Below are 18,992 nucleotides of genomic sequence, written 5' to 3' on the forward strand. Positions count from 1 at the left end.
CAGAGATACGGAAGGCTTCAGACGCAGCTTTAAGAGCGCCTCGTGATCATCAGTGCAAGTGCAGTCCAGGTCAGATAAAACATTTTATTGTTGCTGTTTTTTTTTCTTTTCGTAAAGACAATCTGGTGTTGTAGTTTACACTAATCTTAAAATGTAGGCATTCAAGTCAATATTTTATTTAACATAATTCATATTGCAGTCATCGTGAACAACTGGGATTTCAATATACACAACAGAATAGTAACATTGTACGCAACCCTTCCTAACCCTATGACGATCCTCCTCGAGAAAATCCGATCCCACCCATTCCCAACCAGGAAAACTATAGCAAAACATCGTAAGTCTCCCAAGCTCAACAGCCCAATTAGCAGACGGATCCTGTCGGTCTGGTGTTAGCCGGCCCCTCAATTTGTCAACGCTATCAGAATTGGTCGAAGGCCACGCTGCACGCGTCTTTTTTACACGCGACGGTAAGAACGAGTGACTAGTTGAAGATGAGCGACTCGAGGCGGTTTGACCCCAGACGAAGCGGTCCTCGAGGCCGGGTAATGAATGCGGGTGTAATGATCTGTCGCGGGCTGTCTCGCTCTCTGTGAGTGGGAGGATAAGTTAGCGTGTGAATCTCAGCAAAAATAAACAGTGGGTACCAGCATAGTGGCAAAATACGACTGAATTCTCTGAGCAACAATCACTGACCGGCCTTCCCCGAGCCCCCCTCCTGTGTGCGGTCAGTGTGTCGGTCAGTGCGTCTCAGCGCATGTAAACGATAAATGCATTCTGGGATGTGAGGGCCGCGGCGCGGGACTATTTGAGGCAGCGCTCGAAGTAGGTGGCTCCTACGTATCCTCCGCGCAGCGAGCGCTGGACGTTCTGCTCGAAGAGCCGCCGGTTCGTCTGCAGCACCTCCGCAGCCTCTTTGTTCAGGGGGTCTTCGGGATTGGGCTCCTGGACGGGGACACAGAGACCAGCAGGGTCAGTGAGAGACAAGAGGGGCCCGAGCAGCAGCAGAGCTCAGCTTACCAGGAACAGATACTGTAGTCCGTATATGATGGAGTTAATCGTCAACACTGGCTTCCAGTCTTCTCTGAAACACAAAGACAAGGTTTGAGGATCACACCCTGATACTTGATCACTCTCCAACGCCAATCAAGCTCTTACTAGGCATGTTAGAAACTTTCAGGAAGACGCCGGACGCCCTGCTCGACTCGACAACCTCCCACCGTTACATTCATGCACCTGAAAAGGCGAATCGTTTGCAATGTAGCAGTAAAAAGTCTTCCTGTGATGATACCGCAAAAATTATGAAACCTAACATCTGCTGGTAACAAAGACAGCAGGTGATAAATGGTACCTTTTCCATGTTAATCAGAGGTTTTGTCCTAACTAGCAACAACAACACACAAAATTTCCCTTTTAGAAACTGAAACAACATACAAACCGCATGACGGTAGATAGCGTCAGGTGATTACGTGCTTTATTCAATGTTAAACGCGTCTAATGTGAGTTTAAATATCAGACTGAGTGGCATTTATAATCATACTGGAAGCAACAACAGACCTCCAGAGAGGTTCCGCCCACACAAGCCTCTGATTGGCTGACTGATTCTGTCACATGGTGTGTAGAGAAGGCACGAGGTTACTCCAAACACACTTGAGTACATGAGTAACATGAGTCCAGTAATTCAAATAACACGTTTTTGAGACCAGACCTGGTTTCACGTCACAGAATGTGGCAGCAATCCTATGTCGACTAGCACTGCATTACAAAAATACTGAAAAACACTGATAAAGCATATATTGTCACAAACCAATGTTTATTTTCCCCATGTTAGCACTTTTATCTTCTCTTTACTCCCCGATAGCTGGATCGTTTCATGACTTCTGTGATGCACATGTGGAGTCCAGCATGAACGACACTAACATTACAGTGTTTCCCACAGACTTCATATAAGCACATGTATCGTCTGCCCGTGGGAAGAGATTAGGTTTCCCGGTGACCGCTATAATCAATGCAACGCTCCGCTCATGGACGCCGTTTTATCAGGTATTACATGCAAGATGAAATGAAAATGACATCCAACATTTTCTAAAGACAATCTGTTTCCTTCAGAAATTTTGCAGTGCAGTGCTTATTCATCAAAGTCAGTTTAGATCTTGAGGAGCACCACATTTCATGAAGTGCGTGTCTCTCAGAAGATACGTATAAGCTACCGACATTGACATCGTTATCACAAAAAATACCAGAAAAGCAAGTGATCAAAATGACTCGCACAGGCGACATGCTCAAGGTCATTCTAATAAAACCTGTTGCCTTAATAAAAAACCGATCACCAGACCAAAACGAAAACTACTGTTTCTAACATCTTCGAAGCAGCCATTCATGTGGCCCAAAACTGCTTAAAAAAAGAAAAGGAGAGCTGCTATTCATTTAATGTTGCTGGGCAGTGAACACTTCGTGATGGAGAGTAGAAGTCAGGAGACCTGGGCTGTAAGTCCTAGAACCACACGAGAACCAGGACAGACATCAGACTGAACAAATCCCAGTCATCACCTCAAAACAGCGACTGGAAGAGTGCACTCCGTACCTCAAAATATTTAGACAGACGTTGCCTTCCAGGTCAATGTTGGGGTGATAGACCATCGTTTCACATTTTACTTTAGGAGGGTCGTGAGGGTACCCCTGTCCCACCTGCAGGAGAAACACCTGAACTTTAATCACTGTTTTAAAGCATGAACAAAAACTCTAATTAAGAGAAAAAGCTAGTTAAAGAAAAGACTCAAATAGGTGAACAAAATATTTCACTGAGGACCAATTATTTATGTTATTCTGAGATTTAATCTTTAGAGTACAATCAGCTGAGAACTGGGACTAAAAGTAAATATTTTTTCTGCAAATTACATTTTCGAAACAAGATCACAGAGTTTGACAAAATGCCACACACCTGCATCCATCTTGTTTTAAGCTAATTCAATTAAGCCTGTAGTATAAAGATGTTCAATTCCATGCAGATTTACTCATTTTACAGATATGGGGTCTAACTGTTAATGTCTGCGGCGGCACAAAATAATAACTTCTTCTGCGTGTAAAGAAGTCCTGAGGGGTCCTCAGAGATATAGCGGTCCACAAACAGACACTGAAGACAAGTCACACAAACATGTTATTACCGAGTCAGGCGTTTCTTCTTATCAACTATATAACATTCAATCACGTTAAACCAAATATACACACACACATCATGAAATATCTGACTTGGTGCATTACGAGGCCTAAAAACAAACATGTCCCAGTTCTCAAGAACCACTGTTGTTCACTGAGTTTCTGTTTACCTTAAAACTGAAGACAAATTTTCCACCTTTATAGAAACCCTGCAAAAGAAGAGTGGAGAAAATGATATCACAGCACACCGCCATCAATCAACTCCAATCAATCCAACATGGCTAAAAACATTTTTACTTTGTGCAAAACGTTTAAGGCTACGTAAAAACGGGACTCGATTAAGAGACGTATGTCTGCAAATTATGAGGAGAAAAATAACTGAACAAAATCTCATGGAATGATTGAATGACTCGTTTCATTACTGGATGAATGATTGATCACAGGAATTGAAATGTTAAGTATGGGGTTGTGAGCTGCGATCTGTGCTGATGGCATGTGTTCAGCTCAGAGAGCCTGCAGACCTCGTCTGGGGAGATGATGAGCTTGAAGTTGAGCAGGTCGTCTTGGTCAGGGAACACGATCTCACACGTCTTTGGCAGGTTCAGCTCATTGATGTCTGACACAGAACAAACAGCAGCAGCATTACTTTCACGCTCACACAGACATGAACACAGACTCAGATCTCGTCACGAAGGATTCGCTAGGACTGATGTTACTTCTGACCAGAGCCCTATCGTTCTGGAGACATCCCCCTTGACTGCCGAGGGATAGGACATCTGCCGCTGCGCTGGTCTACTTCCAGTGCATTTACATTAAAGCTGAGGGGTTTAGTAGATCAGTACATTATTGACCTGGCCTACAGAATATGGACATGAACTGCACTCCAAAAACTCCATGTGCTGCAGTCCAAATTCAGAAAAGTGCAGAGAATCTGTGATCTGCTGGATTCAATGGATACAATATGCTGTGTTTTCCTCAAACCAGCAATCTAGGGTGCTGAAATACTATTGCGTGAACTCTCTGTGGGTGGAGTCACACAGACATTAATAACACACACAGCAGAATAACGTCTCCTCAATATCTGCAAATGTGTATTTTTACAGTCTGGTAGAGTCAAAAAAACGTATGTAAAGCACCTTTAATTAACGTCCATCTGGGATGAAACCAACTGATCAATAATTCACAAGCACGTATTACTTTGTTTACAGTAGCGTAACGTTTTTCTGAATGTCTTTTATAAAAGAAGTGTCCTGCTTCACACATGCTGTTTCGTGGGAGTCTCGCTTATTTAAAATGCGCAAGCTTGCGAGTTGTGATAATCGCAGCATTATTAAACGTATCGCTTCAAGAAAACAATTCTGATTGAGGGATTTAAAGTCTTGACATCTGGCAACCGCAATGCCTGCGAGATGAGCGAGCTTCACGAGTCCACCACAGCTTTAACGCTTCAGAAACTTCAGAAAACATGAGACCCGATCGCTTCACATGAACAGATTTAAAGCAGGTTTTTACTCAGAAATAAAACACACACACAGGGATCATCAGATGTCATCAACAAGCCGTGACTGACCTTCTGACCCAAAAGATCAGCGCTTATACGTGAAACGTGTTCTTCATGTAAAACCATTCATAAGGATTCATGCTAGAATTTTTTTTGGGGTGGAATGGAACTTTGAAATGACGGACAGAAATGTGTCATGTTTCATTAAAATGCCCTCAATTTGTGTTTTGAAGATAAACGAAAAGAAGGCTGGTCATTTATTGGTATAGCATGTTTTTTTTTAATGTTTGAGTCATAAAGGTGTTATTTTCCAGGTTTATTTCGGTCACTCTGACATATCGTCAGTTGACTCGGTTCAAAATAAGTCAGACCAAGTGAAATAAAGCTGGCGTATTTGGTAAACCTGTTTTATGAAACAGGCCCCAGGTTTCCTCCGGTCATCTCCTCACTGACCTGTCAGGAGTCCAGCAGGATCAGGGAGATGGTATAAAAGCAGCAGATGAATGTCTTACCTGGCTGCTTACAAACTGACAAACTTTCCACACAGAAGTCAAAACAGATGCTGGCCCACATCTGTCCAGGTGTGAGGCTAAATCCAGATGGACTGAGAGTCGTTATGAGGCTAATACTCGCACATCAAACTCTAGGCCTCAATGTTATGACTCTGAATGAAGTTAGTTTGTTTCGACAGAAAACGAGCCTTTCTTCTGCGATGTAAGACTTCAGACAAGAGTTTCACTCCTTGTGACTGCTCTGAAGTTTTCAAACATCAAGTACATAATAACAAAAAACAGCGCAGACTAACTAAAGAGTGCGCTAATACATATTAGCCAGGCGGCTAATGCTAGTTTCGCTCTGCTCTTTTACTCCTAATCGTTACGAGAACACGTCTTTAAACAGTCCGGACTGAAAGCACGACCGAGCTGTGTCCGTGTGTGTGAGAGAGAGTGTGAGTGTGTGATAAATGAAGATCTGTGGTGGTGCTGGTTCTCGTACCCTTCTGTATCCGCAGCTGGGCCGCGCTCGCCTTCTTTCCGCCGGCTCCGGCTCGCGGTCCTCCCGCGGACTCCTCGTCCTTCTTCTGCTGCTTCAGCGAGAAAAGCTTGATCATCTTCGCTCTGTTCGGCGCTAACAACAAACCCGAGCCAGTCTAGCCCCGATCTGACGACGCTGGTGTGTGTTTTACAGGAGACTGTGCGGAGTGCGTGATGTGTTTTACAGCAGCTGTAGAGGGAGCCGGTGTGTATGTGTGTGTGTGTGTGTGTGTGTTAGCAGCTAATGCTACATCTGACTGTGCTCACACTTGCTCAAACTCTGCTTCGAGACCTTAGTCTGATTATTATCGTTGCTGCTGCTGTCTGTATCAATGTAAAAACACGAGTGCTGTCAAACGATTAATCGCGATTAGTCGCATCCAAAATAAAAGTTTTTGTTGACGTGTGTGTACTGTGCATACATCAATACACATGTGTGCAGACTTTAAAAATGTTATGTAATAAAATAAACATATTTATATAAATATAAAAATATATATTCTAAATATCTTGACCATTACTGCTGTCAAACGATCATTAATTGCATTCAAATAGTTTTTATTTATTTTCTTATATTTTATATCATAAATATATTTAATACATAAACAAAACATGCTTTTTTTAATATATATATATATATATATATATATATATATATATATATATATATATATATATATATATATATATATATATACACACGTGTGTGTGTTTATATATAGATAATAAATATACACAGCATACACATATATTACAAAAACCTTTATTTTGGATACGTCTAATCGTGATTAATCGTTTGCCAACACTAGTGTTTACACATACACAAGTATACAAAGTGTACACACACACATTATGTAAACAAAAACTTTAATTTTGGATGCGATTAATCTTTGACCACTTTAAATTGAAATGTACTTTTATTTTGTCTGATATGACAGCTGAAGCATTGTGCAACAAAACCATCAGGAACAGGAATGTTTTAGGGAAGGGCACTCATGGACCACATTTCCCATGATGCCTTTCAGCTGTGACGAATAGACAGGGAGGAGCTTTCGGTTTTTTTTTTAAACTCTCCATATTTTTTATTTACCATATTTATTTATTTATTTGATTTTCGGGAGCAGGAGCTGAGTGTGATGGCGTCAGGATCATGTAAGAGCTGATCTGGCTCGCGAGGACAGCAGAAGCCTTACAGTCCAGAGATAATATACACCTAGAGCAGAGGAGCACAATAGGAAAGAGCGAACAAAAGGCACGTTTATCCGTTTATGCCGTTTTCTCTTTCAGTTCAGCCGAGCGTTTGGGAATCATACGCGCCTGGAACGTCGGCCCTCTGAATCGCGGACGAGCGTTTTCCAGACGCACAAGCGATCTGAAGAGCCCCGTGATTTTAATTTTTGAAGAGCCTCGGAGACGCAGAAGCTGGAATCGTCGCGTCTCGATGGGCTGCGGTGGATGTGATGATAATGATGGCAGCTTAAGCGAGTCACTCGTGTAAACCTGTGAAAGGAGCCTGATAGGAGCAGGAAAGTCGAGCGGAGAAACAAGGAAGCGATCTCTCTCTCTCTCTCTCTCTCTCTCTCTCTCTCTCATTGTGTCCATCTATCGCAAGAAAACATCAATCTAATGCTCGATCTAGGAGTATGCGACTCCACGCGAGCAGGTGAGTCGCTGTTTGCTCTGCTAGCTTGTCGTGTTTTGTTGTGTGTGTGTGTGGAGCTGAGCGTCTTATTAAAGCACTGCTCCGTGGGCGACGTTCCTCCCAGAACAGGGTGGTTAGTAAAGCCCATCTGAGTGAGCGCTAGCAGCCCTGGTTAGTTAGTGGCGCTGCTGAATGAACCTGCTAACCATGCTAGCTGACGGCTCGGCTCGGGCGCTCCGCGGGGTTCTGCGGGGCTATCGCGGGGTGTTTCGCCGTGTCTGAGGTGAACGACAGCCTGGGCTCACAGCGAGCTGCTGTGGTGGTTTTCCGCGAAGGCAGCCGTAGACGCGAAGCTGAGGAGACTGACGCGCTGCTGGTTAGCTGCTCGTGTTAGCTGGGCTCGGGGAATCGGTAAAGTGTGCCACACATGTCGTAAGGACACTGTCAGCACGGCAGTCGTGCTGAATCTCTCCAGGGTCAGTCCTAGTGAAGGTATGTCATCCCCGGAGCCCTGCCGTGTTTTCATTGTTTCTGAGCTCATCTTCCTGCGTTTCATTTTAGGCCCACGTTTCACCTGACACCGTGTTTGTGTGTGATGCTGTAACTCTATGGTGTGCAGAACCTGCAGCAAAATACTATACTTGTATTAGAGTTTGTGTTCTGAAACCGCTGCGATAAAGGACGGCAATGTTCATGAAATTTCCCGCTGACAGTGACTGTAATGTTTTGGTGGTCGGTTGCTGCAGTCGTTGTGTTTTCTGTGTCAGTGATAGTGAAAGTGTCATGTCCAGCGATTTAATAAGAAGCGTTCTGTCATGGCATTTAGCAGACGTATTCCTCAGATATATCAGAGCTGTCACACATTCTGTACACCTGACCTGTGATCTCACACACCGGTTCATGTCCCTCCTGTCATGAGCTGTCTTCATCACACAGTGATGATATGTAGTTGTCATCGTGTGAGTGTGTTTCAGGTTCAGTGTAAGTGTGGGAAGAGACTTCTCAATCACACCGAAGACCCTCTCGGAGGAATCTCGGCTCAATCAGTAATTCAGCAGCCTGGTTATAACACTATATTTTGACTGTATAACCAGAGGGGGGGGGTTGTTGTCTCCCGCTATCCACAACACAAAGTTGGTACTTCCTGGCTGTAGCCGTCTTTGGCTAGCACACTTTATAAAAGAGGATTTTTCTGACCTCTGGGATCATGTTGCGTCTTATTTTAACGGATTGCCTAATAAAAGTGTTGTATGATAATACGGTGATTATTGTTTTAAGCTTGCGTGGGGTGTTTTTATTAAGTGTATTGCTCAATGAAAGGGCTAGTTCACCCAAGAAAAGAGCATTTAGTCATTTACTCCCTCATTCATCACCCTCAGGCCAATCTAGGTGTTCTTCAGTAGTGAAACTGTACTTCTTGGTGATTGATCGGTTCAAGTCAGCAGCTGGCCGTTTTTGAATATTGAATGCAAAATGAATCCCCATGGCTCCTGACGATATATAGAGGTCTTATGAAGCAAAATAATTAGTCTGTGCAAGAAACCAAGCATTATGTACGACATTATTACCTTTATTACAGAGCCTCATTCAAACAGGGGAATGTGATTCTTTTTCGTAAACCTCTTTCAGACACTTTAATTCAGTGAACTGATTCAGTTCACACAATGATGAAACTTGTACACTATAATATCGTTAAAGAACCCTGAATCAGTTCATTTTCATACGCCACTATTTACATTTTTTGCGTGTGTGTGTGTTCAACCAAGTCTCTGCCTTTCTGACATCAACGTCCTCGACAGCAGTCAGTTGGGTTTCAGAAGTGGACGTTCAACCGAGCCTGCCTTAAGACCTAAGAGCAGATTCTAAATCTTGCAGGATGCGTTTGCTGCTTTTGATCCTCCCGTCCACTTTATTGGAATAGAGCATCTCAGGAATCGGACTCCAGTGGTTTGAGTTTCATCTCTCAGATAGCTCCTTCAAGGTATCTTTGAGAGGTGAGGCGTCTAACTACTGATGTGCCTCAGGGCTCAGTTCTTGGACCACTTCTCTTCTCCATCTACATGACATTACTAAGTTCTGTCATTCAGAAACATGGCTTTTCATATCACTGCCATGCCGATAACACTCAACTCTACTTCTTATTCTAACCATGATGATCCGATGATAGCTACTTGCAACTCAGAAGGTCCAAGAGGCATTTCTTGCTGGATGAAGGACCATCAACTTCAACACAACCTTACCAAGAACAACATGTGTTTCTAGGAAACCCACTGTTTCATCACAACTTCTTCATCCAGTTAAGATGATCAACAGTAACTCCTTCGAAAAAAGCCGGAAACCATGGAACCTCAAAACACATTGCTAAAACTGTCCAGACCAGGCCCTTTCTTTCAGAACATGCTTCACACCTCCTTGTTCAAGCTCTTGTTCTGTCCAGGCTGGACTATAGCAATGTTTTCTTGGCAGGTCTTCCATCCAGTTCTATCAAACATTTACAATGAATCCGGAACATGACAGAAAGATACTTTTTAATGAGCTGAAAAGAATGCTTGCCACACTGGCTACCAATAGCTGCTTGCTTGATTAATTTGGAAAAAAAGAAAATTCCAATCACGATTCATACATAAATGAGATCTCCTTCCTAAATGACAGTGATTCACGTTTGTGTGTTTCTCTGTGTTCAGATCATGCTGCATTCACCGGTCACTGGTCACTCACCCTCTTTATTGGCTGTCTTCCTCTATCAAAAAGCAGAGGTTCTGTTTAGTTACTTTTTTAATGTATTATTGCTAATGTAATGTTAACAACTTTAGGGGGTCTAAAATAAAGAAAAGAGACCATTGTTTGTTACCCCAGTACTTTATTATTCTGAATGTACTGTTTGTTTGTTTTTTGTTATTTTTGTTTTTTGGGCTTGGGTGCAATAGATTTTGATGAAAAAAAATAAATAAATGAGAATCGTGATCTCAGTTTCCATGTAGAAAAATCATGATTCACATTTTACAAAAAATCGTGCAGCTAGCATTAATGTTTGTGTACAAAACCCTTCACCTAAAGTCATTATTCCAGAAGCTTGTGTTCTGCAAGTGAACATCACTTTATAGTTCACCCCAAAGAAGCACAAAATCACTTTCGCAGACTTTTACATGAACTCTTGTCTCCTGGTGGAATGACCTGCTCGACTCAATCAGTTCTTAGCCATCTTCAAGAATCAACTAAAACTCATCTCTTCAAACTTAACTCTAGCACTCTCTACTTTAATTCTGCCCGTTTGACTCTATTCATTCACTACCTTGCTCTAATCTTTTTCTATTCTGTCTGTTTTCTTTTCATTTATTGTACCAAGATTTTTTTAATGATATATGTAATGTTAACCCTACCGAGGCTTGTTATAGAACTTGTGTATCATTGCTCTTTTGTTGATTTTGATCGCAGCTGTTGTATTCATTTGTAAATCGCTTTGTATAAGTGTTTGCTAAATTATTAATGATAATTATGGCTCATTTTGAATCGTCAGGCTGACTGTAAGGTGTCTGAAAGTGAGTTTTGATCGAGTAACTTGTAGTTTCTTGCACAGATTGAAGGTTTCGCTTCACAAGACCTATATCATCAGGAGTCACAGGCATTCATTTTGTGTTCATTGTTTTATTTCTCAATTTTTTTTCTCAATACCCAAAAACAGGTAGCTGATTGCATTTAATGAATCGCCAAGGACAAGGGTTTCAGCTAACAATCTTATTTACTGTTGTACTGAAGAAAGAAGTCACCTACATTTAGTTTGGCCTGAGGGAGAGTAAATGAATGGCAGGTGTTCAGTTTAAGGTGATCTGTCTCTTTAAGAGACTGTGCATTCAGTGTGTGATGTAGCCTGTTAGAATGAACCCCGCTTCTAAGATATTGAGGCAATAATGCCTCACAATTTTTACCTGTTATATGCAGGCCTGGCATCTCCTTCAGAATGATCCAGAGGAAAAGTTAAGATGTTTAAGCTCTGCTTAAGAACGCTTTCTCTGAAGAGACTGGACACGTTCAACAGGGAGCAGGACATTGATGATGAACTCTTGATCATGGACAGATAAAGTGGTGCTTCTGTAAGAACAGGCTGTTTGTAGGGTTACTCTTTTATTTTCAGTTCTTTCCGTCAAAGTTGTGTTTTTGGGTTCTTGCTGTAAGTAGAGACTCCTGCTTCTCCAGCCTTCCGTCAGAGAGTCTCAAGATTTGTGTGTGTATAGAGTGAATCTGTCCTTGATGAACATAGTGGTCCAGAGACTGTGTGTTCTGAGTGTTCTGTGGCGTGTGAACGAGTGTGTTGTCTGGCCCGGTCTGAGTGTGCTCTCTCCTCAGTTGAATGCAGAGGGGATGTCTGGCAGTAAGGCGCTGGGCGGCGCGCGGCGGCGGCGGACACGGTGCCGGCGCTGTCAGGCGTGTATGCGGACCGAGTGCGGCGAGTGCCACTTCTGCAAGGACATGAAGAAGTTCGGCGGCCCGGGGCGCATGAAGCAGTCCTGTCTGCTCCGGCAGTGCACTGCGGTGAGTCATTTAGAACCAGCCTCTATACACACACTCACTCACTTTGGAGAACTTGAGAAGATGGAAGCACTAACTGTCTTCTAGGTGTTTGAATTCAGACGTGGTAGTCGGGTTGCTCTGTGACTGTGTTCGACTGTGTTGACTCTCTGCTGCCCTCCTCAGCCGGTTCTGCCTCACACAGCCGTGTGCTTCGCCTGCGGAGAGGCGGGGAAGGAGGACACGGTGGAGTCGGAGGAGGAGAAGTTCAGCCTCTCGCTCATGGAGTGCACCATCTGTAACGAGATCATCCACCCCAGCTGCCTTAAGGTGAGTGTCTGAGTGCTGAGAAGACGTTTCACAGCGAGTCTGAGCGATCTCCTGCTAACACCGATCGTCTGCTGTCTCCTCAGATGGGCAAGTCTGAAGGCATCATTAATGATGAGATCCCTAACTGCTGGGAATGTCCCAAGTGCCACAAGGAGGGGAAGACCAGCAAGGTAGACATTCACTGTCCGTCTGCTTCCGTTTCTACTCACGTTTAGAGCTTCAGTTTTATTCTGTGTGTTGTGATTTGTGACCAGGATCATGTTTGCATGTTAATTTTTTTTTGTAATCGGGTTTATTCGAAGCATGTGATCTGTCGCCCAGCCATATGGTGTCAACTGATGTTCTCTTTTTCCCACAATATTCTGAATAAGTTATAAAAAACATTAAAACACAACGACAACTGCTTCATCTTCATCACATCTCACGCTGCCTGACACACACCTAATATTCTAATGTTAAATGGCGGGCAATAATGATAGTAATGGTGTTTAGGATCAAGGAGATGGTTCAGGAAAGAGGCGCATGGACAATGGCGAGGTGAGCCGCTGGAAGCTGACGGACGAGCCGCCGCCGAATAAGAAGAAGAGCCTGTCTCTGGAGGACTCGTCCCGGCCGGACGGAGCCAAGCGCAAGAAGGACAAGGAGCTGCCCCAGGAGAGCGCTTCCAAGAAGAAGGTGAGTTCAGCTCGTTTCCTCAACACATCCTGATCAAACACAGAGTCACCTTTCAGGGATGTGGGAGACTTCCACGCTGGAAAGACTTTAGGCCCTATATTTATTCCTTTGTTTTGCCCTACATTTTTTTACAAATTACTTTCATGTTAGTGATACATTTAAAAATAATACTTGGTTACACTTTATTTTAAGGTGTCCTTGGTACAGTGTAATTATACATTTAGATACTGAGTAATATTAATTAACTACATGTACTCACTATATGGTGTTTGGCTTACGGTTACTTGCATGTAATTATGAATTGTTGTTGTTGTTGTTGTTATAATACTAATTACATATGTATAACAAGGACACCGTAAAATAGTGTTACATAATAATTCATACATATTTGGGGATGGAAACCAAAATTCTTTTTAATTTTATTATTAGAAAGCGGAAATGTTTCATGTTGCCTACATGTCAAATTGGTATATTAAAATGAATCTTGCTTATGTACTGCTGGTTATGTTGATTTAAAGGGGCCACTCTATGAATGAAACTTAATTGACAACAACAGTTGTTATATCCGTATATATTCTAATGAATAGAATACTCTTCAGTGCCCTACATGTATCATACTGCTTGTTCTGACAATCTCCAGTTTTTTTTCACGATTTATTCGTGGCCTCAGCTCCCGCGAGTCACGTGAGCGTGACAGTAGCACTATATTTAACAACTTTTTTAGCAACCTAGCGACTTTTTTGAAAAACCCTTGGCTACGGTTCAGTTGAAAGCTGTCTCCAGTCCTGCTCTGAATCAGCCGTGTGTTCAGAGAAACAGAGTTTTCAGTCGGCCGTACCGCAGCAGACCCGTCATTAAATCATTTACAAACAGTGTTTCCAAGCACCTGCCGCTTACTGACCTGTTTGGACTTTTAAATATGAGCATAATTTGTCTGTTAATATCCTAATAGTTTGTTACTCAGACACGGAGAGCTGAATGAGCCGGAACTGCTGCATATAGTTGCCTTTTAGTTAGATATATTGATTTTAACAGCCAATGTTGATTATAAATTAAAAAGTGTAGTGAGTGATTCCTGGTAAACTTGTGTTAATGGGTCCTTTTTACTGTTTTCTGTGTGACTTTAGAAAATATGATGTGAACAGCTTTATTGGGCATTCAGTTGTATTACAGTAAGTGAGCGTTCATAGAGTCGAACAGATCTGAAGTGTCACAGATGCTTTCTTTCGCATGAAGTGTGTTCAAACTCACACACACACACAAGCAGACGCAACAAACAACCATACATGTCCTGACTAACATTTATTCTTGCAGTTCTGTTTAGCATTAGCTGTTGAGTCTGTTGATTTTCATAAATATGTTCATATTGGCAAATGATGATTAAGTGAATGCTTAAGTTTAAAAATGCATTGATCAAGGCGAACAGTCAGACGTTGGTTACTAATTATATAAAGTTACCAAAAATGGCTCTATTGTTTCGTAAAAGGCTGCATTTAAATGTGTTTTGGAGTCATGTTGAAGGTGCAGTCAGATCGTCTTAACACAGAAATGCGTACATACACTGGATGATGTACAAAATGGCACTGAATCATTAAATACACTTTTCCATACTAAAAGTAATATTACAGTTGAAGCTCTTTTAGCAGATGCAGCATTCAGACGATGTCTTTCATACTTCTGATTGATGACAAAATGTTTCTTTTAGGGTGGAGTAACCCTTTAAGGCTTCTTTCTTTATTTATGTGTTGTTCGCTCCATGCAGTAACACCACCTGTTATTTATTGCTGTTTTAATGTTTGTTGGCTGTGTCTGTCTGGCTAACTACTCCCTAAATAATTCTGTGAAAAAACTCCTGAGTTTGTAAAAAAAATAAATAAATACTTGTATAGCGCTTTCAACTGTACAGATTGTATCAAAGCACTGAACAGTATAAAATAGGAGAATAGAGGGATAGTGATGTATAATGAAGATTAAACATTTAATTTGTCATTTTAAGAAGGCAAAAACGACATAATGAATATGCTAACAGTTGACATAATCTTGTGACTTTTTGAACATACTTTCCATCAAACAATGTTGCCAGCATTTCTGATCATTGCATAAAGGTTGGTGTCATTTTAGATTGCTGTATGAACACTGTGTTTCTTTCTGTTTGTCCCCAACAGATCAAAGGAGCCCGTGATAAACACCTGAAGAAGGTATGGCAGTTCTCTTTAGTCTTGAAACACACAGTAGTTAGTTTCTCTGCTAGAGTAACTCTTTCTTTGACATCTCCAGCAGAAAGCCAAACCCAACTCGTCGGACTCTTCTGAGGCAAACGGGCCAAACTCGTCGGCAGGTGGTGGACACGGCTCTGGGGCAGCGCAGGCCTCGACGCCGAGCCAGGACCAGCGCTCACACCACCGTGAGAAACTGGAGCGCTTCAAACGCATGTGCCAGCTGCTGGAGCGAGTGCGCGACTCCAGCTCCTCGTCCTCATCCAGCTCCGAAACAGACTCAGAGTCAGACTCGGACTCTCCGTCCCCAGCAGGGGGCGCCTCAGAGCCATCGTCCCCGGCGTACCGCGAGCGCGAGCGGAGCCGGCGCCTAGCCGAGCTGGGCTTTAGCGCCAGCGAGGAGTCAGAGGGTGACAGCGTGGTGGTGCAGGAGCAGGAGACGGAGGACGAGCCTCAGACGCAGAGGCGACGTGGAGACACCAGCACCCGGCCGAGAAAGACCCTCGCTGACGCCGAGCCAGATGAGGACGAGGACGACCGTGCTCACAGAGCCCTGGCCCCTTCTTCACCGCTCTCGGCCACACAGCCGCCCAGCTACGGACACTTAGGAGGCCCTGAGGGCCTGTCTTCATCCAAGCGCACTAATGGACAGGATGCACGTAACGGCCGCACACGGGTGAGCGGCAGAGAGCTGCAGGAGAAAGAGAACTCTAACAGCAGCACCGTCTCCAACCACCGGCACACAGCCGGAAAGGCCGCCCGCGGGAGCAGGGTGCGTGGAGCAGGCAGGCAGGGCCAGAGCGGCCCCTGGAGCAAGAGCTCGGCCACAGGTGGGTCTGGGGCGGCTAACGGCAGCCCTCACCCGGGAAGCGTGTCTCTGGCCCCGCCACGTTCACAGCTGCTGAAGAGGAGCGCTGTGGCCGTGCCCTCTCCTCCCCGGCCCCTGCAGATGGAGCGGCACCTGGTGCGACCGCCACCGGCCTGCCCCGAGCCCCACTGCCTGCCGCTGGACAGCGGGGTCTCGCATGTGCTGCCCCGGGATGTCTGGCTCAGAGTCTTCCAGCACCTCAGTCAGCGGCAGCTGTGCGTCTGCATGAGGGTGTGTCGCACCTGGAGCCGCTGGTGAGGGACCACTAACACACACACACACTTCAGAGGAGCCATCACTGCTCATTTGATTCTTTAGGGTCTTTAGGAAACCTTTATAACGTACTCGGTTAAAAGTTCTCAATGGAAGTGTACAACACCGTTTTTACCCTGTCAAAATCAGCACTGTTTACAGCAGACCGTTTCGGTGCATGCCCCTTCAAATGCAAATGAGTTCTGCTAGAATTCTTTGAGACTTTAGCTGCATTGTTCTGGGATAACCATCACGTTATTAGGCAAGGAGATTTGTAAAGATTCATAAAAAACCTTGTAGTCCTCTGAAGTGAGACTGGATCACAAATGATTTGCACAAACATAGACACATTTACGTAGATCGGGAGTTTATTCCCATAAGAAAGAACGGTTTATTCGCCTTTCTTGATCTTTTTGATGTTGAATAAAATAAATCTGCAGAACCGGGTAGTTTTAAAAATGTGGTCTGAGAAAGTCAGCTGATTTATTAACATTTTTATTTTAAAGGAGTTATTGTTGATGTGCCTAGCTGGATGGTGAAATTGTGATGAAACGATGGGTTTGCTGGAACCACAAGACATCCAGCAAGAAATGTCTCTTGGACCTTCTGAGTTGCAAGTAGCTATCATCGGATCATCATGGTTAGAATAAGAAGTAGAGTTGAGTGTTATCGGCATGGCAGTGATATGAAAAGCCATGTTTCTGAATGACAGAACTTAGTAATGTCATGTAGATGGAGAAGAGAAGTGGTCCAAGAACTGAGCCCTGAGGCACATCAGTAGTTAGACGCCTCACCTCTCAAAGATACCTTGAAGGAGCTATCTGAGAGATGAAACTCAAACCACTGGAATCCGGTTCTGTGAGATGCCCTGTTCCGCAGACAGCAGACAGATCCAGCAAGATTTGAAATCCGTTCTTGCCAGTGTAAAAGCTTCAACAACTCAGCAAGGCAGTTTTTCGGTTGAATGTCCACTTCTAAAACCAGATTGGTTGCTGTCCAGGAAGTTGTTTTGTGACAGAAAGGTTCGTTCAAGTGTTTCTAATTGTAGTCAGTCTAAATGCTGAGGGGAAAACTCTAGTGTGAACGGGTGAGTTAATGATGTGAGAGTGTAGGTACAACTGCAGGAGAAATGACTTGAAAGGGATCTCATCAGAAAAGTAGGATGACTGGAAAGGATGAGTTTAGAGACTTTGTGTCTCGAGAAGTAGAAAGAAGGATGTGAGTGAGTGAATGAGTGTATGTTTGCTGGTAAGATGTGTTTGATAAACATGACACTGGGTGCCCTGTAACTCAATAAAACATGAAATTGGTCGGCTGACTGTAATTTTTATAATGCATGATGACAGCTGTGTTGTATTTAAGTATGTCTATGTGTTGAGTTTTCTCCTGAGTTTTGCTGTGAGGATGTCTGAGGTTGTAGTCAATCAATTTTATTTAAATAGCATTTATAACAATAAACTGATTGATTGTGTCAAAGCACTGAAGCATATCAAGTAGGAGAATAGAGTGATAGTAATGTATAATGACTAGATTGAACACAATTTTTTTTATTAAATGCAAAGATGGACTCTGTATTCAAATCTACTATAATCGCTAGAAATGAAGTGTCCATCCATCACCAGCTCAAAGCACTTCATAGTTCTGCTTCAAGTCTTTAGGTAGACTCTGTTCCTTCATTTCACCATAGTATGAGAACTGCAATGGAAAATTATAATAATAATGAACGTCCAGTATATTAATAATGGGTAGGCTAATGATCAACTGATCGAGAACTGTTCCCTATGTTAAAGTGTTACCAGAATTATTAGGAGACATCTAGTGATTTGAGATGATTTTCTGAACTGTCAAGCAGCTCCACCAGACAGTACTGTAGCAGAAGAGTTACCGTCACTTCGGAAAATGTTTTCTTCTCTACGCTCCATTTCTGGCAATGCAATTCATGAACGAATGACTCTTTTTAAACATGTTCTGTTCAGTTAACTGGATAACAAATCACATGTTCAAGGTTCCAAGTGTAACTGAAATGTATCTATATTTTTTTAAATCAGTTGCGACTATATATAAAAGTAATGACTAGTAAATTTAGCAGATTATTTATTGTACATTGCTTATTGTGTTAAAGTTATTTTTGCAGCACTGCATCAGTGATGTTACATCTTTTATGATGAAGCTATAGATATAAAAAGCTGTTGGTCTGTCTGATGCAGGTGCTGTGATAAGAGGTTATGGACTCAGATCGATCTGAGCCGCCAGCGCTCCATAACTCCTCCCATGCTGAGCAGTATAATCCGCCGCCAGCCTGTCTCTCTCAACCTGGGCTACACCAACATCTCCAAGAAGCAGCTCATGTGGCTCATTAACCGTCTGCAAGGTAGGTGTGCTCTGCTGGATCTAGAGCTCCACACGGGTCTGCTCTGTACTGTGAGGAGCTCGGAGATGACCTGATGCAACATGTATCACCTTATCACCACTGATACCAAATATTAATAGATGAACATTTTCATATTTGTTGTTTTTGACTTGTTTACTAGTATAAGTTTCTTTTTTGCTTAAGAATAACAGTAATCTTATTATCAGATTATCGGCTGACGTGGAAATGCTTTTGCTTCTTTTAAGCAAGTATCTTGAGCTATTTCACTTGTAAAATAAATTCCTCTCAATTCAAGAATGACAAAAACACAAAGTAAGAAAGGTCCAGCTGGTCTGACCGAAGGAAACGGGATGATTGTAAATGTGTCATTTTATGCATACATCTGTAGCTCATACAGTTGGGTCACGCTGGATCAAAGCTGTTGTATATCATGAGTCATTA

General features: G+C 43.0%; 2 protein-coding genes across 4 annotated transcripts in view; one reads left to right on the top strand and one right to left on the bottom strand.

Annotated features, from left to right (window-relative positions):
* Positions 1-70: 70 nt before the first annotated feature.
* ube2m (ubiquitin conjugating enzyme E2 M) lies at positions 71-6,020 on the bottom strand. The gene is made up of 6 exons (XM_043234078.1): positions 5,654-6,020; positions 3,678-3,772; positions 3,327-3,365; positions 2,585-2,688; positions 1,021-1,084; positions 71-945 (listed from the first exon to the last, which is right to left on the bottom strand). Exons 1-6 carry the CDS (start codon positions 5,766-5,768, stop codon positions 805-807), a joined length of 558 nt encoding a protein of 185 aa, XP_043090013.1. The 5' UTR covers positions 5,769-6,020; the 3' UTR covers positions 71-804.
* Positions 6,021-6,743: 723 nt separating this feature from the next.
* The window catches only part of zgc:158376 (uncharacterized protein LOC100101643 homolog), a 19,764-nt gene continuing 7,515 nt past the window's right edge, over positions 6,744-18,992 (top strand). The window contains exons 1-8 of one of the 3 annotated variants that reach the window (XM_043234094.1): positions 6,744-7,354; positions 11,678-11,863; positions 12,026-12,169; positions 12,253-12,339; positions 12,662-12,844; positions 15,010-15,042; positions 15,125-16,182; positions 18,388-18,551. In XM_043234094.1, coding sequence (XP_043090029.1) covers positions 11,693-11,863; positions 12,026-12,169; positions 12,253-12,339; positions 12,662-12,844; positions 15,010-15,042; positions 15,125-16,182; positions 18,388-18,551 — 1,840 coding nt within the window. In that variant the 5' untranslated portion in view covers positions 6,744-7,354; positions 11,678-11,692. Of the gene's footprint in view, positions 7,355-7,455; positions 7,826-11,677; positions 11,864-12,025; positions 12,170-12,252; positions 12,340-12,661; positions 12,845-15,009; positions 15,043-15,121; positions 16,183-18,387; positions 18,552-18,992 lie in introns of those variants that run through there. The other 2 variants (XM_043234092.1, XM_043234093.1) reach the window with 2 other exon arrangements.

This window comes from Puntigrus tetrazona, unplaced genomic scaffold (genome assembly GCF_018831695.1).
Source record: "Puntigrus tetrazona isolate hp1 unplaced genomic scaffold, ASM1883169v1 S000001062, whole genome shotgun sequence".
NCBI classification, from domain to species: domain Eukaryota; kingdom Metazoa; phylum Chordata; class Actinopteri; order Cypriniformes; family Cyprinidae; genus Puntigrus; species Puntigrus tetrazona.